We start from the raw sequence: 27589 nt of genomic DNA, 5'->3' as shown, positions 1-27589 counted from the left end.
TAACTATAATTGTTTGAAGCTAACTTGAGGAATATAACATAAGACCCCTCGTAATACCAACATATCACATCAACCATTGAACTTATCCATAGTCTAGAACTCATAGAAACAGAGCTTTTGAATCAATTGTACAATCTTTCACAATCTTAGCATACACACGATTTTGATTAAGAGAGGATGTGATATCGAGCAATGTTTATTTATACTATTGGTAGGTCATTAAACACATATCAACAGAAAGGAAAAAATCTTAAATTTTGTTCAATCATATGTTTCTTGCTTAGATCATATCCTAGAATTCTCAAATGTTTTATCATCCCTTCAACTATTTAAAAAAATCTCATATTTCCAATTTAGTTTTATGAGCACCTTAAAATAAATTAACACAGATATTAATGCATCTTTAAAATGTATAAAATGATTACTTAATACACCTTAAATTAAAAATAAGACTTAACAGTCTTTATTTATTTATTTCGTTGAATCAAATATAATTATCAATAATCCCAAGGCAAGAGCCTACAACACAATGAAAAATTGTGAGTCTCTCATAGAGAAGGTCTTGAGTTCGAATCTACTCAAATTTAACACATCATAACAATTTATCTTAAAAGAAATAAAACAAAAATATTTGTCAAATTTAATACCTCCTTTGCATATATATTTCTCTCTATAACAACTATCAAAAAGAAATAAAAAGTTTTTGGAATCTTTCACTTTTTGAGCAACCTCTTTCAAATTCTCCCTATGCAGATTTGTGCTCCTTAAATGCTGTTTCCGAGACTTCCCTTTCTATTCGTGTGCTCATATACCAATTGAAGGTATCAAGCATTCACAAGAAAAAAAGAACAGATCTTTAGAATTTTTTTTTTCAATGCATATCTAAAATGTAGAGAATTTTAACAAAATCTATATGAATGATGAGGGCAGAAGGTTTATTTATACATAGATGTTCCAAAGACTGAATGAGAGAGCTCTAATCTAACCAGATCGAACTAATTCCCCTAATTCCTAACGATAATAACTAGCCCATAATGTTTATCAATGTATATTATCTTTTAAAGACGGCGGTTCTTCAATTTGCAGGTAAAGCAGCTGTTCAAAGGGTATGCCTGGTCATTTTTGTAAGATTCTGTCATAACTAATTCTCCCCTCTTGGAAATTTCTTAAACAATGCGACGATAAGTGGCGATTTTATTTGCTTAGAACTCGGAAGAATAGGATATAATCAGCTATGTTTCTAGAACTTGCGAGGATAGAATAAAACCAGATAATCAGACAGTTGAAGACCAAACAGAACGGTTTATTTATTTATTTTGAAGTAATGTGGATTTCCTTTGAACCTACAGGTGCTCCAGCTCATTTTAATTCAGCCATTTCTGACCAACCTCTATCTTCTTCACGTGTTTCGATCCAACGTCTGACTTCACCAAGTTTAACTGAAGGCTGAAGATTTCCTGAGCCTGATTCAGACTTGGAACCGTCAATCCTCATGGAGTCTAAACACAGCGTTTTCAGTTGATTTTAAAAAGGCAACGATTTTTGGTAACAATCCATCTATATTGTGAAAAACTAATACTAAGATAGGATGAAACAACAAATCTCTTTAAAGTAAACATCAATTTTGATTGCATCCCTTAATTACATAACACGCGGTCTACATTGGAAACTTAATGAATTCATTGCATGACTTTGTCGAAAATTTCTGAGCCAAAAAAAACCTCTTCTCCGCATCTTATTTACCGAATTGTTTTAGTCATAAATGTGCCACATAGATAAATCCTATGTCATGCCTTTAGAGTGCATTATTTGCTTCACATCATTCACAATGCGAGGACACTCATAAAAAAGTAAAGAATTTCTCCACTCTAGCTCATCCCTGTTAGCTTTATTGTTGGTAGATTGGTGGTTGTTTGGGCTGCCACCTATTATAAGATCAAAACCTCCCACCACATCTATCAAGTCCCGCAGTACTTCTCTTGTCAAATGTTGCACATCTTCCTTCTGAATTAATCTGCCTCTTTGATGCGTTTTCTGCCACCAACTATCAAGAATAGTCCTGTTCTTTGGACATATTTCTACAGAGACAACACACTTTAGAGGAATCTTCAGACGATGCAGAGCAACCTCTGCCCCGCCAATACCAGAAAACAGAGAGAGTACTTTAAGACCATCGGGATAGAGTGCTTTCAAAACTGACAAATGATATGCGACGGTATCTGTTTGGAATGAATTGCATAGACATTGGAAGCGATCAGTTCGGCAAGATACTCCTCGAGTATGATCTTTTTCATATCCCAGTAGGGCTTCTAGCTCATGAGGTTCTAGGAAGGCCATATCATCTGGCCCAACCCAAACCAAGTTCCACTGCTCACATTTTTGAAGTATGTATGCTTGTTCACTCACTGATGGTTTCCCGTGTGAATTTCTAATTATAGATCTGAGTTCTTGAAGGAGGACAATACTACTTCGCCCAGCGACCTTGCAATTTAATTTTTCCCTCTGGTCCCAGGAAGGCCAATACTTCTTTGTCTGAGGAAGTGCTTCCTGAATAGTCATAGGCGGCAAAGGCAATGCTTGAAACCTACCATCTATTGGAAGGTTATGCACATAACCTCTTGGTCTTCTTGCAGCTGAAAAATACTTGGAATCGACAAATTCTGGCTCCACGCCGTTGAGATACTGGGATATCTTCTTCCAGACTGCCCTTGGAGCAACAACATCATTCTCAAAGTAGAAAAATGGCGGTCCTTGGACAGGTGCATTCAGCTCCTGACAGCCTCGACCAACAGGTTTTCCAGGAACTCCAAAACCAGTCAGTTCCTTTAGACATAGATCACTTGAGTCTTCATCACTAAATTCAAGTATATCTGGATTCCATTTCGTGCTTTCCTTGCTTTTATCATGTTCTAATATTTCTTGAAATTCTCCAAGTGCTCTCTTGTGGAAAGATGGCGCGCTACCTTTCATGCTAGTCGTGATAAAATCCATCTGCTTTCTTTTATGAATTATATTCATACACGCCTCTCCATTTTGTTTCTGCAGACAAACAAAGAATGAATTCAGCTTAGATACATGATTAATACGAGTTTTTTCATATTAGAAATCATTTGAGAAGGAACATTAATCATCCTATGTGTAACTTTGAAGTTAAAAAAATATCGAAATATTCTTAGGAAAAGGAAACATCATTAATGGCCTCTCAAAATTGAGATCTCATACGAATTAAAAAAACTTAATAAAAAATCTGTAGACTTCAAGACTTTGAAACTAGTAAAATACTTTCTTGTTTTAACGTTTTAGCCATTTTATGGGTTCACAAGTGGACATTACCAATTTAACTAAAAAATGCGGGAGAAAGGGGATGGGTGTTGCAGATTAGAGAGGAGTTTGAGAGCACAAGCAAGCAACATGGAAGAGGTAGGAGACTGGGGGATGTAAGAACTGCTATAACAACCCGTTGAGGAAAGAACTCTGCAAATGAGATACTATTGCTGCAAATGACTAGTAATCTAGCTCAAAGAGTGCTGCTATTGTTTGTATAAAATATATTTACCATCCATAACACTTTCTAAACTCTTGCCAATCATAGAAATTAACAAGGTAAATCTGTATGCGATTTGGGAAACAGAGACAAGTCAGATCAGCTGTTTGACAAATTGCCTAAGGAAATCTGGTGTCTTGTAAAGGCATGTTGGCAGGGTAAGTTGTAGAAATGTGGTTGTAAAGGAGCCTTAGAAACCTTTAAGCATATGCAATCGGCATACTCTCTGCCATCTTAACTTGAAGATTTGGAAGCGAATTGTACATCCATGATTACGAATATAAAATGAAAGTTTTGTCATACTTCGCAGTTGCAATGCCATTTCCTATTACCAGAGTCTTAACAAAACTTATTTGCAGGATTCAATAAAGAATAATTTATGCGCAGAATCATGCTTGATTGAGTTCAAATGCATTAGTTCTCTATGTAAACTAAATGGTGTGACATTCTCAATCATCCACTGCTGCATCCCAAAAATAATTAATTTAGGTTGATTTATGCAATGTCTAAGAAGTGTTGGGCACCCCAACTGTAAACAACAGGGGTTAGCATGACAAATCCCTCAAGAAGTGCATGAATTGTATGATATATTCATAATGGGCGTTGTATGGGATTTATAATATTTTTTACAAATATAAAAATCTTCCCTATCTGTGCTCAAATTGGGGCTTGGAAACATGGACAAAGAAGTATGCTTTTGTTTCATCCAGCATTGATGATCATTGATAGCCCATGTGAGTAGTTGGAAAAGGATGAATGAATGCAAGGAAAAACCTTTCATTATTGAAATTCGAATAAGTGAAACAAGCAATAAGAAGATTGGTGACATGGCTGTGAAGTAGAATCACTGCATTACATCATTAATGTTGTATTCCAATTCATTTTTGTTGGAGCATACTATGAAGCTCCTGTGTACAATGGTCAGGCTAAAATAATAAACTTGTCTAAATAAATCATAATTTTTCGTTTTAGCATACTATGAGTATGAAGCTCTTGTATCCTATGGTAAGGCCAAAATTATAAATTGGTCTAAATAAGCCCCAAATGTTAAAGGCTATGAACTATGGGCATTGTATGCTGACTACATCATCCCTCCTAAAATAAAAAGTCATCTTCTAGATGAAAAGCATACATCAAGTAGTATTTGGGAAGACTATTGACACGAGCATAGACAGGGAGTCGTATATTGCCAACTCAAACTTGTATTGTACTTCAAAAATTAAATGGGGGTTCAGGGGCAATGCCTCTAGCTGAGTCAAGGAGCATTGCCCCTTATGGGGTTTGGGGGCAGCACTCTTTGTGGGTCCTAGGGGTGGAATAGAGGGCTAGCACCCCCACAGCCAAGACCAATTTAACACCTTTTGAACCACATAGAACTCCATGGTGTGCATCATTTTCTTGACATTTCAAGATGCCAAGAATAATGTTGAAGAAGCCAGAAATACACTTGCCAAGAATACTGCCAGGCTATTGTCAAACTCCCCTTGCTAAGGTACTCCCAAACACTCTTATTGCCAAGCTGCGTCGTAAATCCTTTCACCTGTCAAACAAAGAATTGATGTTGTCTTATGACATACGGGTAGGACCTTGATACTACTTTCCTACATGGTCTTGACTCTTCTTCCCTATTTGGTTTCAAGTACAACATCATTGTGTTTCCTTTGTATGGTTCTTCTTTTCCTCCTCCATATAGCTCTGCCTTGTCTCCTTTGTATGGATTTGCCTTGTCTCCTTTGTACATCTCTATCTTTACTCCTTCATATGGCTCTGCCTTTTCTCCCTTGTGCGGTCTGGTCTGTCTTTGTCGTATAGCTGCACTATTTGTTAATGTTGTATGGTCGCAATATTGCTTTTGTACCACTCATTGTTCACTCCTTATGGACCTTGAATTTTCTCCCTTTTGTGTCCAGTCTCCCCTCTGTATGGTTTGCTCGAAACTTAAAATTTCTGAGTTTGCAATTCTGGTATAGTACCACATGTGTATGGATGCTTGGTCTCATATGGTTCTTTATATTTGTTGCACAATCTTTTGCTTGCCTTGTTTCCTTTCCATATGGTATCACCTGCATATGCTATGGTCTTTTGCTTGCCTTGGTTCCACTTAATTGCTCTACTAGTCTAGAAGGGATATCTTCTTGTAGATCTTCTCTCCTTACAGATTGTTTGTTTTATACATGTACTCAATATTGAAACACAAATTGCTTGTTTTGTATAAGCACTTATTGTTGAAATAACTGTATAGTATTAGCTGCTATTGTATGGTATAAGTTTTCCTGTGTATGGTACTTGCCTTTGTAAATCTCCTTAACCTATACAGACACTACCACACTTCTCTCTTGCCTTTACTTGACTTTTCGCCTTGGCTGGTGTCTTTAATTTCATGTGACACTCCCTCTTTATTTTTCTATTTGAGTACTTTCTATTTTTGTTTGTTTTATTTTCCTTCCATTTTTTCGTCTTTGTACTATCAGAAGTATCATCCATAGCCTTACATGCTTTCATTGTTTTCTTTTCACCAAGAGTTGTCACTTGAAGAAAATTGCAAGTTGCTGAAAATATCTCATTCCTCCATTTTCCAGTGAAATAGTCCATTTAGGAACTCGTCTCATCTTCAAAACAATCTTCTAAATCAATCATCCCTTCATCATTTCATTTTATGCCTTGTGTTCCCTTATCCATTCCCATTTTCCATCTTCTGACTCTAATTAAGAGGATGCCAATTCCCCACTCACCGCCTAGTTCCTTAGATTGATGGCATACTTCCTTTACTCTAGATTGAGAGTGTATTCCATTTCCAATTTTGATTTGCCTTGCCAGAAATCAACCGACCTCTCACCAAGACCCACATCATACACCTTCCTTTCCAAGGATATAACTACAAAATCCAAGTAAAAGCACTTTGTACCAATTGTTACCTTTTGTGCCATGAGTGTGTCAAGACATTTGATACCATGCTAGTCGACCCCCTATCAGGTAGAGCACTAGTGGGCAGAGTGTTGGCTTGTTGAGCCCTATCCATGTCTCCTCTAGTAGCACATTCATGCTTGAGCCTTCATTGATGATGATGTTTGTCAAATTTTGTCCCATTATCTCTATCTTGATTGCGATCGACTTCCTTCCAATGCCCACCCTTAGCAACATCGAATTAGTGGCCGAGGTGTTGGTTAACTTTTCTATTGGCTTGTCATGCTCTTGGCCAAGTTTGTTGTTACTGACTAAATTGGTAATGCCTATCCTCAGTTGTGGCATGGTTTGCAGAAGGTTAGATCCCTATACAAGTATCTTGGCTTGCAATGTTTGATTCATGATAGTTTTCTCTGACTTTGGGTGTTGTAGATTATTGGCAGCATCATTCAACGTCCTCTCTAATGCCATTGCTAGTTCAATGACAACTTTTTCTTCTTGAAGACTTTCCTTCTCCGTACAAGGGTCGGATATATTGCTTTCCTAGTTTGGAGTCTAGCAATTGCTATTACTTCCTTGTCTATCTCCTTTCATCTAGTATATTTACTCCCTTCTGTTTTGGGCAATCAATCCTCATGGTTTCCTGGACCACACTACTTGCACAATAGACTCCTGAAGTTCTGTCAACTGTGTCAATCTCATGCGAAGTTATCCCACTCATTACACCTTTGACATTATATGATAGGATGTCCTCTGGAGTTACACTATATTTGATTATGTCGTCATTTTCTATAATTTGTAGGTGATAAGTTTTGAGATTTTGATGCTTCTAGTCTTCAAATTATATGGGCAGTCCTTTATTGAATGACCCATCATTTGGTGAATCTCGCAAAACATCATCTTGAGGCAATTACCTTTCATGTGCCCTTCAATTTTACACTTCCATACACCATAATTCATTACTAGTCCCATTCTCAAGCTTTAGTTTCTTTCATCATTCTCATCATGTTGTAGTGTAGGGCCTAGACTTTTGTTGATTCATCATTGCTACTTCCCTTAGTGCTATTGTCACCATGCATCTCCCTCTTCCCTCAAAATGATGTCTTTCTTTCACTCTCGATGTCCATCGCCCAATTGTAGGCATTGACATATGATGGTGGAGGCACCAATCGATATTTACAACTACCTAAGAGAAAAAACCAACAAAGAATTAGTACATTGATGGAAATTTGCTAGTTGTTACTAGTGACATGGAGGTGATGGATGCTAGGAGCTACCCATGGTATGATAGGGATTGACCAACTTCCACTAGTATTGTGCGGGCGATGGATGTAAGGAGCTACCTTATACTAGGTTGGACTAACTTTCGCTAGTGGCATGCAGGTGATAGATGATAAGATCCGTTGACTTAAAAGGTTTAGTGGGCTATGAAAATCTTATTAATGCCTCGTTTCTTGTATGCCATTACATAGACAATAACTAGTTATGATTGCAAGTAGTGTGTGATGGTTTCTTGTCATGACAACTAACATTGGACAAGTAAAAAGGACATGACCTTTAATATAGAAGATTCCTTTTTCTCATTGGGTGTACTTGAAAGGTAAGTATTATCACATGAAACAATGGAAATATGTATATAGTAGGGTTCTATCTTGATATAGTGCAGAATCGGATGAACCCCCAATGGAGGTGATCTAGTTCCCAAAAATAACAACACAGCGGAAACACTCGACAAGATACAAGATCTGATACCAAACTCAAGTCTTTATCCATAAAACAAGTTATTACATGCAATGTGCTGGGTTGTAGGCCTTCTTGGTTATGGCCAAATACAAAGCAAGTGATAGTTTTGCAAGATCCCTCAAGATCCAACCCAAACTCTAGCTAGTTTAGATCTGTAACACAACAAAAAATCTGGTAGAAACACCAAGCAAGATCTAAACTTGTGCTTGCAAGCCACCAAGCAATCTTCTTTCACAAGCCACAACTACTAGCTCTACTCACAAATTCACAACTCCAGATTCTAAACTCAAATCTTTGCTCCTCATCTTCCCTTGATTGAATCCTGTTACAACTCTACCCAAGCCCTCCTTAAATACTTGAACAACTACAACTCAGCCTATTGCAAATATTATCATTTAGAACCGCAATAAACCCAATATGCCACAAGTCGGCTTACAACAATCATTAAATACACAAGTAACGAAGATTCAAATAGGTCCACACACATCCCTATGATCGATCCATGTCACATCATATGTTACGTCCATTAAATGCACGAAATCGATCGATCAAATTTGCAAGAACACCATTCAACAAACTATTGGGTGGATATTTTGCAACCGACAATTTTGGGTAAAAATCCAATCGCAAAATAGGATAACCAGCCATAGTGTGTGAGAAAAAGTCTCTGCTACCTTAAAGGGAAGGCTCCCCCTCCTCACCGTTCCTTGGATCAACTCAAGGTAAGCAAGAAGTCGAGAAATTTCATAAAATGGGTGTTACCAATATCCTTTCTTCTTAGCTTTCAAGAAAGAATCCACTTACTCGTGGAGCGAGTAATGGGCAGGGTGAATCTTTAACTACATTTCTATCAAGAGCTGAAAATAGTGATACCGATAAACTTTTACTAACTCAAAGGCTAGCTGAAAATGTATTGGTTTGGCTCTAAGTCTAGTCATACTTCTACATGGAAAAGCTTTACAATTAGGGCACAAAGACTCCTAAAAGTAAGAATAACTTAACTATTTTGCGAATTAAGAAAGAAGTATAAGCTACAGACAAATCTTCTAGCTGTATATTTCCACAATTGCTTCTAGTCAAAGCTCCAGCTCCAGCTCCAATTGCTTTTTAACTCTTTTATATTCAATTCACAAGATACAATTACCAAGAACTTAACATGAATCAAAGATAACTTAGATGAATTATAGACAAAGCTTATAACTCATACAGGTAACATCTTACTTAATCAAAATTAAGTCTCAAATGCTCCTTTGTATTCACTTTCTCTCAAAATAGTGCTTACACAAACAAAGTTCTACTGATACAATTTCTCTAGAGCTCTCTTGCATAAAGATAAAAATGACTTTTACAATGAGGGGGCACTCCTTTATATAGGCACATGAGTTGAGAAAAAGGTGGAGAAAAAAGTGGGAGTAACTCAACCAACTTTGACCTAGTCTAACTAGAAGAGAAATTTTAGGGTTACATGTAACTGCACATGCAACTCACATTACATCTTTTTACATACATGTAACTCGCATTACATGTAATTAGATCTTTTCATGTAATGCATCCTCTTAGACCTACAAACATAAATAAAAACAAAAACAACAATCTTAAAGATTGTTTTCCAATGCCTTGAACTTGATGATGACATCACGCACTGTGGGAAGATTAGCAATTTCCATCATCTTTGATATGGCTTCAATCCTCACTGCATCTGCATATGTTGATTGTACAACCTTGGAATTTGTTGCCAGAGAATCCAACAAGTGTTTTGTCGAGGATTTATATAAGAAAAACTTGTTCATTGTGCGAACCAAAATCTTTAGAATCCACATCAGCATTGATCCTGATTGTATATTTTGAGCTTACCCTTTCAATTGTAATGAGATTACCATGTCCATCAAGAACCTGACATCCCTTTTGTTCCAAATCACAAGTAACACCTGTTTCAATTGCTTGACAATCTACAAGGGTTGCCTGCAACATTGTAATCAACTTCCTCAATGTTTCTTCTTTGTAACCAATAAGTCCTTGGAATCTGAAGAATATTTCACATAACGGAAGAATGTCACATGAGACCAAAGCATCTAGATCAAATTTTACCATTTCATCCCAATCATAGAGGATTTCGTTTAAATCATCTGCCTCCTGAGTCAAAGAAGAGATCAAGTTTCGCTCCATTTCATTCATCTCTTTGACACGCTTAAGAATTGCAAATGTCTCTGTGATGGCTCAAACTCCCTTAGAGATGATTTCCCCTATCCAAGACTTGGCAGCTTCAATCAACTTTCTCTCCTTGGATGTTTGAGACATAACAACTCTTTGAGAAGATTGTTGCCAAATGACCTTGTTCAAGTGAGAAACCTCCTTTTTCAATTGATTTTTCTTCTCCTAGAACTCATGATTGCTCTTTGATACTGTTGGTGTAAATACGTACTTTACTATTTACACTTACTTAAGTTTACTTAGGTTAATGCATTATTAAATTATTTTGCATTATTTTATTATTTTGATTTGTGAGACACTTAGGAGTTTGCACACCTTTTTGAGTTGTCATGTAGACAACACAGGAGTATGCAACTCTATTTTAGCACATGGTGTCTACAACACTGTTTTGCGTGTCACACCCTTGTAGGCTTATCCTCTCATCATCGCACTTACTTCCGTGCTTAATGAAAGATAACCCATATCTGGTGGACATGTGCTTGGTTTTATGACACATCATGGTGCTGATTATGAGGCATTCTAGGTGTATCTCAGAGGCCTTTATATTCAGGCACTCCTAGTGTACTCTCAACTAGTTATTGAATACATTGTTATTCGGATCATACTCTCTCTTTTTGGTCTACTGTGTGCTTGTGTTTGAGTTCTTAATTCCTGGGTGAATTTTTCCCTTAGGCAAATTCTTACATGGTATCAGAGCAACTTGGAGATTTTCTCATCACATAGCCGTTCGAGACCACGCTTGCTTTATCACCTCAGCTCGAATTCAGAGTGCTACAGAAATTGGGAGCGTCTAGAGCCAGATTTGACCTCTCCATTGCGTCTGGAACGCTAAACCGGTGAAAATCGACTATAAACTCGGCTACTTTGGCCCAAAGTTGACCGTGAGGCAAAATTCTTTTGCAAATCAGAACCCAGAGGCCCGATTTGCAGTATGGATATGATCTTATTTTCAGATCTGTAATTTAATTTTTCGGATCTGTGCATTTTCTCTATTGTATTTCCATCATATTTTTCTACAAATTTTTCGGATTTAATTTCCGACAGAGAAATTTTTTTAGCAGACTCGGGCAATAACATCCTGGATCTACCATTTTTGGAGATATTTTATTGCAGGGCTTCTATTTTAATTGGCGAGCATTGCATCAAACCTACGGTCCGTACCCCGTACTGCACATCGCAGCTACCAGACTTACCACATAGTCTCGGCGAGCAACAGCCCTGGCCCGGCGGGCTTTTCATTTGGTTAAACCCTCGCGGCTTATTTTATTAATACAATAGCAAAACCCGCAGTGCAGTGCACGTGGGACTATTAACATAGTCCACCCGCTGTAAAGAAAATTTTTCGGCACCATCGAATGTCTGCACCTGCCCGCCCCCCAGATTTCTCCCGGCGTCGTGAGCAGTTTTTAATCTTCTCCGACAGTCAGCGCCCGCAGACTTTGTTTATCGGCGGTCATTTTCGATTTGCTGGCGATACCAGTGATCTCTGCAACCTGTGTCCATTTCTTTTCGTCGTCGGCAGCAAACTTTCCGGCTAGACTTACCGCTCACGTGTCCAAAGTCTTCTCGGCGACCGTTCTCCGGCAGCGCATTTTAAAATCTGGCGAAACTTTGAATTCCGGCCGCGGCAGACTTTTTCTGGCATTTGCTGCTACCCTCTCGGCTCGTGTATTAGTTCCCGGCATGCGCATCAACATTCCTGCCGACTGTGAGATTATTCCGGCACAAAAAATTATTGCGGCAGTTTTAACACGGCTGCCCACACTTTGACAGTCTGGTGCCACGCAGCACCGGCCTATATGCTCTTGCCTGTACACTCAGCAGAGAGCACACGTCATATTAGATAGCTAAGACAGGTGGACACGCAGGCAGTGACACGTCACTCTTGTGACAACCGAAATTGCCACATCACCTGTGGATAGCCGGTTTTGTGCCACATCAGCATCCGTACATTCTGTACAGTACGAACAGATACAGTCATCTGACACGTCAGCAGAACACTGTCTTAAAATTGATGCCCATCTAGACGTCATTTCTTGGCGTTTTACAACTGCAGTGATGGCCATTTGACCGTCAAATTTAGACTTTGAGTTTCTCCTCCAGACCCCTCTCCAGATTGCTTTTCAGTTTGGCAGCCTGACTTTGCGAGCCCATATCTCGGACATCCGGACTCTGATTCAGGTGCAATGTTTTTTGAAATTAGGTAAAATTTTTTGAATTTTCTAGTGGTGGTGTTGTTTTTTTCTTTTGGTGCACAGATTTTGCAGAAATTGCATTTTTTGGCGACTGTACGTGCATAATCCTGCGTTTTGCAACTTCAAAAGCTCCATACAAGCACATTTGGTCACTTTTTCAGGTTCCGTTTTTTTTGAAACTGTGTATTTTTTCGTCTACTTTCCAGATCTAAAGTCAAATTCTAGGGCTGTGTGGACCAATTTCTCACTTTCAGAATTAGGCCTTTTTCGGCATTATAAAGCTTTGATTCCTTTTCACGAATTGTTGTAAAACTAAGCTACAGTGCTTAAGTGACAAATTTAAGCCTCATAAGGCAGTTGTAAAAGCAAAATCAGAAAGTCCACTTTGTTCATTTTGACAAGTGGCCCATTGTAAACGCACTACTTACAAAGTGCCAACAACATCTTTTTTGGGAGGGGTCTTTTGATTGAGTGAAAAGGGGGGGTGTACAGTGTTTCTTGTGTCTCTCTATCTTGTGCTTTTTTCATTTCTGCATCATGGGTTTTAAATGTCCTCCTTTAACTTCACGCAACTATTCTACATGGAAAGATATTGCATGGAGTAGATTAATGGAAAAAGGATATAGTCTTTATGTTGATGGTACAATTACCAAACCTACTGATGCTAAAGAACTCATTGATTGGCAAAGACAAGATAGACAGGCTTTAGGTGTTATTAGGAGTTGTGTACATGGGGATCTTCTTTTTCACATTAAAAATTGTTCAGAATCTAAAGAAGCTTGGGATAAACTTGAACTGTTGTATGGTAAAGTGGATGAAGAAAAAGGATTTCAGATTGAGGATGATCTACTTCTCTTGGATCCTAAGAATTATGACACAATTCAGGATTATATCATCAAAGTCAATGAGTATAGGGCACTTCTAAAAGATTGTGAAAATCCCATAAAGGATGACAGGTTGATTCATCACATCCTGAAGAAGCTACCTTCTGAGTACGCTAACTTTGTTTCGAGTTTTAATACTCACAGGTTAACCATGGGATCTGCTTACTAGAAGCCTTCCTTTGATGGATTTGTAGTTATGTTGATTGTTGAACAATCTCACTTGGTGGATTTTGGACTTCTCAAGTCATTTAAGACCAAAGCCTTGGTGGCCAGTGATGATCACAAATCAAGTCAAGGGGGAAAAAGCAACAACAAGAAGAAGCAGTGGAACCAGAAAACACAATCTGAGACACAACAATCCTCCTCTCAATAGGGCGGTTCTTCTTCAAACAAAAAGGGAAGTAATGAAAAGAAGGACAAACTCTTTTGTGCATATTGCAAAAAGCCAAATCATGACGAGCATCATTGCAAGACAAAAAGAATCGATGAGTTAGAAAATCTACTCAAGAAGAATAAGATTCAAGTGCCAGGTACTTCCAAGGATTCTACTCCTACCTCTTCGAAGGGTAAAGGTCAAGCACTTATGACAAACTCAAATTCTTCTTCGGAATGGATACTTGACTCAGGTGCCTCTTACCACATGGGTTCTTCAAAGGAAGACTTTTCTTCATTGAAGTAGTCAAAGGTACCACACATCTTCGTGGGAGATAATACTAAGATGGAAGTTGAAGGGAAAGGAAATGTGGAAATGGAAGATGGGGAATTCAAAGATGTTCTCTTAGTTTACCAAATCACTCACCTTGGAGATGGTCATAAGGTTGAGTTCCTTTCCTGATTCAGTTATGGTGCGAAATCTTAGAGATGATTCATTGGTAGCAGTGGGGAAAGTCGGTGATGACAAGAGGCTTTATTCCTTCTCCCACTTTGTGCCTAAGAGTCCTTCCCAAGCCTTGTTAACTCACTCTAATTCAAATAACAACTTATGGCATGAGCGGTTTGGTCACCTTGACTTCCACTCTCTTCAACAACTTTGCTCAAAATGCATGGTCAAAGGTCTACCCAACATCAACTTTTCTAAGGGAGAGTGTTCATCTTGTTCAGTGGATATGAATCTCAAGGAGAAGTATGATAAAGGGAAGTCTTCTCGAGCTCCAGTTGTTCTTCAGCTAGTTCACATGGTATTAGCAAGACCCTTTGCAGTGACTTTAGTCAGCCAAGGCTGCTACATACTTACATTTGTTGATGACTTTTCGAGATTCACTTAGGTCTTCTTCCTTCATCATAAGAATGAATTGGTTCATAAGCTTCAAGATTTCAAGACTCATGTTGAACACAAGTCAAGGAAAGCCATCAAAGTACTAAGGGTGGACAATGAGAACATATATGTTGACAGTAGACTTAAGAACTTTTGCAGAATTGAGGGGATTGATCTTCAGAACTCACTACCATTTAGTCCGCACAAGACAGATGTTGCAGCTATGAGGATTAGGACTCTCAAGACCATGGCAAGTTGCATGATAAAGGCCAAGTCTGTTGATCCTACACTTGAAGTTGAAGCCATTAGCAGTGCTACTCACATACTTAATAGGTCTCCTCATCCAGCCTTAGATGGTAAGACTCCTTTTGAGGCATGGTGCGGCAGAAAACCGGTTGTAAGTCACCTTAGAGTCTTCGGTTGTCCAGCATGGGAAAACCTATCCTCCAAGTGTTGCAAGGCATCGACACCTAGGCCTTGTACCTTTATCGGCTATGAGGACAATGTGAACACTTACAGACTGATGGATCCAGAGACACGAGATCTTTGTGGAGAAGGATGTTCATTTTGAGGAGAGTTCACCCAGCTTGTCCTCTACTCCTCTCCGCACATCATACATAGTGGAAACTGATAGTGACATCAGCGATAGTGCTTCAATAGGTTCAGACACGTGGGGTTCTATCGACAGTTGCATGAGAGGTCACATCAGTCCACTCCACATGCTTATGTTGCCACAGTGAAAGGTCCATCACATCATGGTACACCTCGTCTTCCAACTCCAGCTTCAGTTGACTTGGGAGACAGACTTGAGGACTTACATCTTCTCATTGATGATGATTCTTCTACAGTTGTTGCGAGGGCTCACTTTGACCCTCATGTCCATTCTCTACATGATCAATCTACTCAGGTTGGTGTGATTGTGGATCCTTATGAACAACAATTAGTGGAGGTCTCTTTGTCAGTTGAGGAGACAAATGGTTAAGTGGAACAGGTTTAACAAACATCCTTGACCGATCTACATTCATTCTTTTCAACACAATTGGAAGGGGTGAACTTCAGCATCAGCATAGGGACACTTGAGCAGGTTTCAGGGCCACCATACCTCTTCAGGAGTGTACCTTTGGCATTGTTTCTTCCTAAGGGGAGGAACACTATTCTGCATTCATGGACCAACTTCTTCATCGGAGTAGCTTTCACTTGTTGGCATTCTTTTTTTTTGGAGGGGAGCCTATTCTATCTCTCTTCCTTCTCTCATTCTCTTATGTATATACTGGATGTATGTCGTAATGGGGGGGTCTTGATTACTCCATCCATCGATGCATCTTTATTTATTTCTCTTTTTGGGGGAGGGTTTTTCCCATGAGATTTTTCCTTTTTCCCCTTTTTATGGGAGATTGCATTATGTACATGGGTACCTAACATGGCCTAGTAGCCGGGACCCATTATGCATCTTCATCCTAGTTTGTAAGCTTAAGGGCATTCCCCTAAGTTGCAGTTAAGGGGGGGTGTTGGTGTAAATATGTACTTTACTATTTACACTTACTTAAGTTTACTTAGGTTAATGTATTATTTAATTATTTTGCATTATTTTATTATTTTGATTTGTGAGACACTTAGGAGTTTGCACACCTTTTTGAGTTGTCATGTAGACAACACAGGAGTACGCAACTCTATTTTAGCACATGGTGTCTACAACACTGTTTTGCGTGTCACACCCTTGTAGGCTTATCCTCTCATCACCGCACTTACTTTCGTGCTTAATGGAGGATAACCCATATCTGGTGGATATGTGCTTGGTTGTATGACACATCATGGTACTGATTATGAGGCATTCTAGATGTATCTCAGAGGCCTTTATATTCAGGCACTCCTAGTGTACTCTCAACTAGTTATTGAATACATTGTTATTCTGATCATACTCTCTCTCTTTTTGGTCTACTGTGTGCTTGTGTTTGAGTTCTTAGTTCCTGCGTGAATTTTGCCCTTAGGCAAATTCTTATAGATACATTAACCAATGCATCTTGCGCATCTTGTAAACAACTCAGATGTGATTGTTTCCCGATTTCAACCTTAGTAAACTTGTAATCAGAACGAGTAAGTTCTTCAACAGGTTTGTCCACCAAGGGCTCAACAACTTCAACAAATTTTATTTTATTTGAATCGACCAAAATCCTTGAAACAATCTTATCTTTCAAAGATTTGGATTTGGTATTCTTGACAAGGAGTTTATCCTACGGCACAACCACTTTTCTTCTCTTTGTTGTTATTTTGCTCAACCATGTAGGCAAGCTGAAACTTTCATTTGTGGAAACAGGTACAGTGGAGACTATTGGCATTGATCCAGATTGTATTTCCATTGTGATTTCGCAAGATTAAGTCTGCACAGCTGAAGGCATAGGAGCATGCTGAGAGGACTTTGTCATGAAAAGCTCAAAACTCATCAAAGATGTATCAAGTTGGAAAACTGGACCATTTGTAAGAGTTGGGAAATCTTCAAACACATTGGCCAAATGTTCATATTGCTCATTTGCGAGGATGAGAGGAGCAACAGAAAAAATAGAAAGAGCCATTATATTTACCTCCGAGAGTGGAATAGGAGTGAAAACAATGGAGAATGAATCTACAACATTATCTACTTCATCCAGAAAAGGTGCTTCATGTATGGATGATGCACGAGTTTTTGCAGACCTTGGGGGAGAAATGATCATGACTTCCCCTTCTTCATCCGTATCTTCTTTATCCGATTCTCTCTCCAGTTCCTCCTCTGATTCTTCCTCTAATTCTTGAACTGGTTTAGAGATCTAAAATGACTTAGATCCTTTTCCACCCTTTAATTTGAATTTGAGGGAACCCTTAGCATCAGAAGATGAGGCACCATCTTTCCCCATAATTTCTAGCTGTGACTTCCTACTAGGGGGGCCCAAAGCTTCCACAATCCAAGCCCATCTTAGGATTAACTCTTTTAAGACCTTTATTTTTCAGCTATTATTTGGTATTTACCAAATGGATTGAAATCTATCCATGATAGATGTACCTTCCTTTTGTTGCCATTGAATAGGAAAAGGGCACTTCTTATCAAAGTCAACTTGATGAAACTTCAGATCAAGGATGTTGCTGTCATCTTTAACTTGGAAATCTGAAGGAATCTCCAACATGTTAAGATCGATTATCTTCTGCAAGGTTAATTTGTAGTAGTCCATTTTCATTATGTTAAGCTCTATTCTGATATCAATCCAGATGTCTTCGATGCAATGAACATGCGTGTAAGCTCTTTTCATTTGAGAATTCATTTCTCAGTAATCAAAGTCGAATCTAGCCTTGAACTTCTTCAAGGTGATCAACTCCAACTCTGCTTCCATGTTCTTTGCTTTGGGCATAGAATTGATTGAATAGTTGCCAATCACCAAGGGCTTGGTTAGAGTGATACTAAAACCAGGCCTATGCATAGCATGATGATCACTTTGCACATCCACGAGCTATCTAGCTAACTCCATCAAGATGATTCTATTTGTGGCATATCTAGGTAAAGTATAAGTTTCGCCTTTAAAATACCCAACTCTCAAGTATGTAAAAGTTGGAAACTGAATGAAAATACAACTGTATTGATTCACCTTTTCCCATGTTGCATTAGATACCCTCTTGACGGATAATTGTCTATTGAATAGGCATCAAAAATGCCCAAAGAAGGCATCTTGGACCCTTTTGTAATGAAATTTACTATTAGCTAGAGTGATCTAGTTATAGTAATCCCAAACAGGAATCTGAAGACGATCTCCTTTGGTTGAGAGACGAGAGAAAGATCCCATGGTAGCAACAATGTAGACGAGGTAAGAGTTCATGTAAAAGGGCTCTAAGGTTCCTACATTGAGAAATTGCTAACAAAGTGTAGCGCTAATCAACTCTCCCCAAAATATGTGTTCTTTGTTTTCCATGATTTCAAAGATGAATTTGTACATCCATGGCTCAAAATCAATAGAATCTTTGAGACCGCAAACTCTGCTGAGAAGGATGATGAGGCCTTTGTATTTTAGTGGAAAATTAGACCAATGGACGGTCTCTGGCCATCTTAAGAAGTTGTTCCTTTTAGTTTAACTAGTATTGGTTGACATATTTTTGATAATCACCTTTCTTCTCATTCCAACATGCCAAAGATGATTCCTTGGTTAGATCTACACACTTTACTTTATGTGGTACCTTGAAGATTTTCTCAATGACCTCTAGATTAAGGCTAATGACAACCTTGCCGTCAACATCCTTGATAGTCTTTGATTTTGGACTAAAACGTCTTGCACATCCAAAAACGAAATCAAGTTCCATGGAAACCATGGGAAATGTAGACACCAAGTGAATGTGACTTCTTTTGATGCATTTCATCTCGTGGCCAACAGGAGTTTCAACTCTCCATAGAAAATCAACCACATCCACATGATTAATCATTGTGTCCATTACATTATCAAGAACAGATGCAACCGATGATGGAGTTGCACGAGCCAACTCTTTATCGTATTGATATTTCATCTTTTCTTTGGATTTTGATGATGAGAGCATCTCTTGTGTTTGCATTGCAACACAAAAATCTCAAAACATAAACACATCATCAAAAGGAATCACCATACAAGTTGATTCACGATCAACAACAAAGATTCAGAAATGGATTGGAGACTTTGTAGATCCAATGGAATGATTTCAAAAAGAAATTATATGCATATGTAGTGAATGAAGATGGAAATGGAATGCGGAATGAAAATGTGTGAAGGTGGAATGCATGGGAATGCGTGTGAATGAAGATTGCTACTTTTCAAACATGACTTAGGGTCTTCAAGACATTATTGCATGAAAAATGAGTACATGTAAGTGCAAGATGCAACAGGAAATGGAAAGTGAGATGAGATGTGAATGCGGATGGAGGATGCACTTTACATGCAAGTGCCGATGCAGGATGCACTTTACATGCAAGTGCGGATGGAGGATGAGATGCGACGCATGGAAAGATGTGAAAACATGTATTTTCTCATGAAGGCGTGAATGCATATGGAGAGATGGAAATGAAAAATGAAAGAGGAATAATGAACTTTATAGTCATCTTTGGTAAAAAGGTGAAGTCAAAGTACATGGAAGATGAAAATGACATCTTTTTTACTTTTCAAAAAGTGAGTTTAAGTCAAAATCGGGGTTTTGAGATGCTATTACACGTAAGACTTTTTGTGTAATTATACCTTGCGAGTGGATGCGAAAAGTGAAAATGGAATTACTTGCATGCGTGGATGGTGAATGAGATGGAAAACATGTAATCACATTTGTCGGATGAGATGTGAGGTGTTGTGACATGGAAGGTGGAAGTGAAATGTGATGATGCTTTCGCATGAAGTAAAGCAACAACAACTTCTTGGGAAAGAACTTGTAACTTCTCCAAAGTGGAGAAAACTCGAAAGCAAGCACAAAACACAAAAATTCAAAAGAAAAACATACCTTCGGAAAGTGATTCAAACATGTCAAGATGCAAAGTACTTCAACACACAATTTCAAATTCGGAGTTTGAGGAAAAACCAAAAACATGAAAATGAACAATTTCTCCATTTTTAAAGGAAAAATGCACTTTCCATGGTATCAATTTCAACAAGTGGCAATCATTAAGCAATAATATGCATAAAATCAACAAGATAAGCACAATTTAAATAGCAAGAAAGAATAAGTCCACTTACATGAATATTAAGTGCCAAAAATGGTGGAAAAAGATGCTCCAATGTTGAAAATTTCTTCAAAAACACTTGGACTCTTTCAAAATTTGCAAATTTGAATGGGAGAAGGCAAAAAACAAGGCATTTTAGTGGAAGATGCCAAAACATGCCCTATCCTTGCTCCAAAATCCAACATTTTTGGGTTGCATATGCTCTGGGATGTTTTTGGTAAAAAACGTTTTTCTCCAAAGCATGAGATCAACACCTTTTGGTTGTTAAACACCAAAACATGTACCAAGATGTAATGAAATCACCAAAATATGCTAAATCAATTTCTCTTTGAGCAAAAACGTGGGCCAAAAATAGATTTATTTGGAGTTTTCACCAAAAACGTGCCCAAGGATAGAGCTTAGAAAAACGTCTTTTAGCAAGATGAATCCATTTTTGATGTTAGAAAATCCATTGCCAAGCAAAAACGACCCTATTGGAGAAGATCTCATGCAAAACCATCAAGTAAATCTCTAACAATCTCCAAAACCGGGTTCTTAGAGGCCCATTACATGTGTTCTTCCAAAATCGGGCTTTTAGGAGGCATGACATGTTTTAAAATATGCAAAAGATGCAAATTGGACCTTTTAAGATGGAATGCATATTTTAAAAACTCCCCGTAAGATAAATCGTGCCTTTTGGGAGGCAGGACAATTTTAAAACATGCATTTAGTTAAAATTGCACCTTTTGGGGTGGATTGCATATTTTAAGTGAAAGCTCATGTTTTTGATGCAATGACACATTTCAACTAAAAGCTCACATTTTTGGTGTAATGACACCAAAAAGGTCCACTTATGATAGTCTTATGCTTGTAAGCTGAACCTTATATGCAGTGACATATAAAATGTCCACTTTCGATGGATTTTACATATAATGACATTTAAAATGTCTGTTTTTGATAACCTAAAGTCATTAAATAAACATATATCAATTTAATTTCACTAAAATGTTACTTTAATGGGACATAAACCATATTTATATATCATATTAAAAATATAACACATAAATATCATTTAAAAAGTATTTAAATGTCAAAAATTAAACTGAAACTATATAGTTTATATAGTCACTTTAAGTAAAAAATCAAAAATTAACTCAACTTAAAATTATAACATAAAGTGCACTGTAGTTACTTTAAGTACAAAATTTAATGATAAAGTAACTTAAAAACATAAGATAAAGTGAATATAAGTTATATTTTTCAAAAAGTGAATGTCAAATTAAAAATATAACATGATTTTTTTAATTTGTGTTGTTGCATCAAAAGGGTCCACTTTTGAGGCACTAAAATGATCGTAACTTTTGACTGACAACTTCGATTGCGCTCTAAGTTAGACCAAATCAAAGGGAAAACTGAAAGGCATGACATGAATAAAACCAAAGGACTAAAAACCAACAAATGCAAACACAAAAGCAAATAAATTGACAATGAAGGCCTCAAAAATCATGCAAAGGCTCGATAAAAAGAAAAATGAAAAGGACTTGATGAAAGCCTTAAATAAAACAATTTGATATACGAATTGGAGTTGATTGATTGATCAACATTAAGCAATTGAATATCAAATTCAACTTAGAGAAATATGAAACTAGCTTGAAAAAGTTGTGTTGTTACCAACATTTTGTGGTGATAAAATGCAAGACAACACAAACCACATGACCGAGTATTAGCAAAACTACCGAGCAATCTAGGCAATACCGAGCCAACACGCTTGCCGAGCTACCCAAGCATTGTTGAGAAAACCAAGCATTGTCGAGCCAGCACGCTTGTTGAGCACCACCAAGGGATGTGTCATGTCCCCACTCTAGCTAAGTCTGTGGCTGCCAAAACTGACTCTTGGAACCCCACCTCTGGTGGTTCTACCTATGTTGGTCGTTCACCTGGAATGAACTAAGGAGGCAATGGTCTATTTGTATTAGGTGTACAATGGTGATGTTGCCTAGAAGAATGAAGGGAGCTCCCAACTGAAGAATGGGACTGATGGTTGCGCTGACTACCAACCACTGAGACCAATCTACTTTGCTCGCCTCTGTGTCCACCCATTTCCAAACGCTCCAAGGTATCTTGTGATCTGTTTAAAGCCTGAGCTATCCTAGGTTGAGTAGTGAATAGGGTCCACACCATCTCTCTCTCTTCATCATCCTGATTCCCTGTGCCACCCACCTGTTCTTCTGCCATAATAGGTTCCTGGTCTATTCCAAACCCTTGCTCAAGTTGAGCTCTCCTGTGCGTATACAATTTGTATATCTCAGCTCTTGGATGCATAGATTCATATTCAATCCACCAACTAGTGACTACCTAGATGCTAATATGAATTATTAAAACTTTTGATCCAGTAACCAAATGCCAAAATGAATTATCAAAACTTTTTAGCCAGTACCCAGATGCTGAAATGAATTATCAAAACTTTTAGCTCAGTCTAGCAGACATGTGAGTTAGCTTATTATGGGATCTTGTAGGTTCACAGGGTTGGATAGAGACCCAGTATGATTATTCAGTGTTGGGGACTTGATGTTTTGGCAGTTATTGATTAGTTGGGAGACGTTCCTTGTTTTTAGGAGGCAGTTCCTACTTTTTAGGAGGTATGATCTTGCCCAGGGTTGGGTCTCCATGAGATTACTCTTTGGGTTCAGTTTCAAAGGGATAGGGCTTGTTTCCTAAATTTTAGGAGCATCCCTAGATTTTAGGGATGAGACTGCCAGTGGATCCTTGATTTCCGACTTCAGTCACAGACAATTGATAGGATGATTTTATGGTTTGTGATGTCAGTTGGGCATTTTGTGGCTATTTGGGTTATATTTTTAATATTTCCTTAGCGTTTAATAATTAAATAAGGCTAAGTTATTAGCCATTTTGGAGTAATAAGGGGTTTTTGGCCTCATCTGGATGCGCATCCTATGGTGTGATAGCTCGTTGGAAAGGTCTCAAAATTCTCTAAATCTTTCTCTTTGGTCTCAGGGCAATTCAATGAACAGATTTTTGTCTATGAGGAAAAAGGTCATTTTCTAGTAACATGACCACTTTAAAATAAGAAATTATAACACTTTCACTACCCAATGCCACTTGGAGACACTTAGGGTTTGATTTGTAATTGAGAGGGGTTATAAGGAGATAGAAGCTTCATTCTAAAAGCATCTTTTGCATATTTGACAACTTGTTTATGAATTTTCTCTGAATGAGTGATTTCTAGTTTGGGACGAAAACCCCAAGTTAGTAATTGGCTGGGATGTAGCCCTCAACAATCTTTGGCACCAAATCTCTTAGGCATTGTGCATGGTGATTAAGGATAGAGGCATCAATTCTCATTGGGGTTTCAGCGTAGCATATCATCTTTACAGTTGGGATGTGGTTCATTGCCACCTGTGGGACGCCATTTGCAGCAAATACACCATGTGGTGTATAGCGTATTGCTTATATTCACCTCCAAATGTATGTTGAATTCAAGAACAATCTTCACCTTCTAGTTTGACATCAAATTTGTATGTGAGCTTTGGGAAATGCATTGGATTTATTGCTTGGCTCTATAATTCAGACAAATCTACCTGGTACAGTTTGCAATAATTCTGATTTTTATTGAATACTTATTTATTTCAGTGTTGTTTCATTGTTGCTATTCCCTATTCGTTTCTATGTTATAAAACCATCAAAAACAAACAAACCTTTCTACACTTCTATCTGGTTCTACAAGAAAACATAAATAAACAGGAAAACAGATTAAAAAATATAAAATTATAGCAGATCAGTAGAAGAGATCCATTAGGGATCTTTCAGTGTTATAACTGACTCCTGGAACCCCACCTTTGGTGGTTCCACCTATGCTGGTCGTTCACCTGGTATGAATTGAGGAAGCAATGATCTATTCGTAGTAGGTGTACAATGGTGAGGCCGCCTAGAGGAATGAAGGGAGCTCCCAACTGAAGAATGGGTCTGATGGCTGTGCTGACTACCAACCACTGAAACTGATCTACTTCACCCGCCTTCATGTCCACCCATCTCCAAACACTCCAAGGTATCCTGTAATATGTCTAAAGAATCATCTAAAACCCCGTTAAACCCAATATGCCACAAGTTGGCTTACAAAAATCATTAACTACACCTAAGACAAATAACCAAGACTCAAATAGGTCTGCACACATCCCTACGATTGATCCATGTCACAATCATACGTTACGCACACTAAATGCACCACGTCGGCCTATCAAATCCACAAGAACACCATTCGGCAAACCGCACCACTGAGCATCAACAAAACTACCAAGCAATCCAGGCATCACTGAGCCAACACACCTACTAAGCTCCCTAAGAATTGTCTAGCAAGACAAGCATTTCCGAGCCAGCACACCTATCGAGCACCACCAAGAGATGACTAAGCAACATCAACTGAGCACGAGTTCAAGCTTCTTCGAGTTCCTTTGATTGCAGAGTTCCTTGGGCAACACTATGCCCCAAGAACAACCCATAATACCGAGCATCAACCCTTCTTCGACCAAGTTCCCCAACTCTAAGGTCCAAAGTACTCCCATCATACAGGATTGCCAACTACCCCAAGATGCTCCTGCATCATATCCACTTCTACATTCTAGTTATTCAATATGTATTTGTGAGTAAATCATTGTGCACGTGTGTTAATGTTAAATTTACATCTTATTAAGAAATGACAAGTAGTATTGGATGCTTGCTTATTATCACAATTGATAGTGAAATACAAAAAAAGATGAGACCCCCAATGTAGCATAAGATGCATCAGCATTCCTTCTTCTAGTTGTGATGCACTTTAAGGGAAACTGATAGTGATGTAATAAATAGGTAGTTATTTAGTAGGGTCTCATATCTATTTCCTACTAATAGGGTCACTATGTATGTGAGTCAATCACTAGGGACATGTAATAATGACCTCATGTATTTTGTGTTGTTAGACTTGTGCCCTTGCTGATTGCACCAAGTGGTATGGGATACTCGTTTCATCATCACAATTGGTAGTGTTTCGAGAAAAAGTTTGGTTCCATGGTACAATAGATTCTTTTATTTTTTTGGCTAGCATGTACTAAAGGGCCTATGTGTTAGTGAACTAGGTAAAGGGAAAATGATTGTAGCAAGGTTGTAACCACTTCCTTTCTTTAGTTGGAGAAGATGATTGTAGTAAGTTTGTAACCACTTCCTTTTTATTGGTTGGTTAGTATGTGCACTTGATAAGTTGTTGAACTATTCACATTGTGTATATGGGTCATATGCATGAGCTTGTCACATTGTATTTGTGACACATGCATGATTTATTCACATTAAGTATGTGTTGTGTGCATGAGCTAGTCACACTGTGTATAATTGTTGTATACATAAGCTAGTTATATGGTATATAGGTGTTGCGTGTGTGAATTATATGTACAAGAAAATAACTCAATGTAAACGTTTTGTATGTATGAGCTGGTTACTAAGTGGATTTGGTGGTGTTTTTCACTAATGCTAGCATTTAACTATTACACAATTGTATGTAGACTTGAATTGGAAGTATAACTACAACAAATGACTTGAATTTAAAAGAGAGTTTGGAAATCTCATCCCAAATGTGAGGATGAAGATTCTATCATTGGGTGGAAACTATGGAGCTTTTGATTCCCAAAGGGGATAACTAGGTAGTGTCATCACAAGTCAACCTCAAGGTATAGGTTTAGTGGATGTTTAGTCTAGAAATAACGATAACAACAATAAACAAAAGTAGAAAAAAAATGGTACTTTATCCTAGGAAAGACCTTCAACTTGAAGGGAAAACCCAACCAAATGAATGCCACCAAACTAAAGGGTCTCAAAAGCCATGTTAGTGAGCATAGCATCATTGACCATCCACTAGAGGAATTCCACCTCGAGATACACCAGTTTTCGGATTAGGGGCAACTCGCCCAAAAACTTGACATTTCTGAGTTGAGATGCACCATCTTGTAGAAAATATCAATACCATGAAGCCTACAATAATCAATCTTGTTCTTAATGGACTAGAGCAAGAGATAATCTCTTCCTAGTTCTCACAAGCCTTCAGTGTCATCCCAATAACCAACAAAATGCATGGGCAAAAGATTTGGGAAACTAGGGTTTTTCTTCATCCATTCACTTTGCTGCTCATCCAAATTAGAGATATTGGGCCCCAAGCTATAAGACGGCCCATTTAGATCTCTCTCCACTTTCGTCTCCTTGCAGTCACCCACAATGAGATGCTTCAAGGATCTCGACAAGATCTTGGCCTGATGTCCAAATTTCCTGTCTCCAATGGTGCCTCTCAACTCTATTACAAGTAAGCACAACAATGTAACTTTTGCATAATGAACACCTTCTGCATCTGCCTCACCTTGTACCCTAAAACCACCTATGGAAAATAGATTCTAGCTTTCAGTTTGAGTTCAAATCACTTCCCCTCTTAATGAGAGACAAGATATTTGTGGCCTAAAACACTTATGTAAACCTCAATAGATACATGAGCTAGTGAAAAGAAACTTCTTTGCTGTTATCAAAACCTTGCTATGATACCATGTTAATGTTTGGTCTATAAATAACGACTACAACAATAAACAAAAGTAGAACAAAAGGGTAGAAGAGACACAATGACTTATCCTAGGAAAACATTTCAACTTGAAGGAAGAAATCCAACCACACCAAAAAAATCTCTCTTTTAGTGATATAAAAACATTCAAGTACGATGCCTTTTACTTGATACAAATTGTACTTACACAAACAAGGCAATCATGTACACACACACACACACACATACATAGAATTGAAAGACTCTTCATATCACAACCGAAGGTCTCTTCAATTTCCATAGCAAGTTTCATATTTTCAAATGCATGACTCTTCACGTCGCATGTCTCTTCATATAATAAAATGTGACACCTAGCACATATTGAATGCCACATTGTGCTCAAATAATATGACGAAAATATCATCATAAATATCTTCTCTAGTTGTTGACACAATACTGAGTTATTGTCCTGATTTCTACCTATAGCAAAATCAGAGATAAAGATCTCTACAAAACTACAATTTCAACATTTAGGTCTAGTGATGACCATAATATTAGGAGCTTACCATATTTTAGTGCAAGTATGTAAGTTGCAGTACAAAGTTGTTGACACGCATATG

At 38.0% G+C, this 27589-nt stretch overlaps 1 protein-coding gene across 1 annotated transcript in view; it reads right to left on the bottom strand.

Annotated features, from left to right (window-relative positions):
• Positions 1–1724: 1724 nt before the first annotated feature.
• The window catches only part of LOC149571470 (DNA (cytosine-5)-methyltransferase DRM2-like), a 218053-nt gene continuing 192188 nt past the window's right edge, over positions 1725–27589 (bottom strand). The window contains exons 7-9 of the mRNA XM_089815696.1: positions 26635–26643; positions 3025–3039; positions 1725–2823 (exon numbers count right to left, since the gene is read on the bottom strand). Coding sequence (XP_089671822.1) covers positions 1783–2823; positions 3025–3039; positions 26635–26643 — 1065 coding nt within the window. The 3' untranslated portion in view covers positions 1725–1782. The remainder of the gene's footprint in view (positions 2824–3024; positions 3040–26634; positions 26644–27589) is intronic.

The sequence above is a fragment of the Cupressus sempervirens genome, chromosome 2, assembly GCF_028749045.1.
Source record: "Cupressus sempervirens isolate cs-2001-9-10 chromosome 2, ASM2874904v1, whole genome shotgun sequence".
Classification (NCBI taxonomy): Eukaryota; Viridiplantae; Streptophyta; class Pinopsida; order Cupressales; family Cupressaceae; genus Cupressus; species Cupressus sempervirens.
Note: the sequence above shows the minus strand (reverse complement) of the source record. Positions and strands in the feature narration are given on the sequence as shown.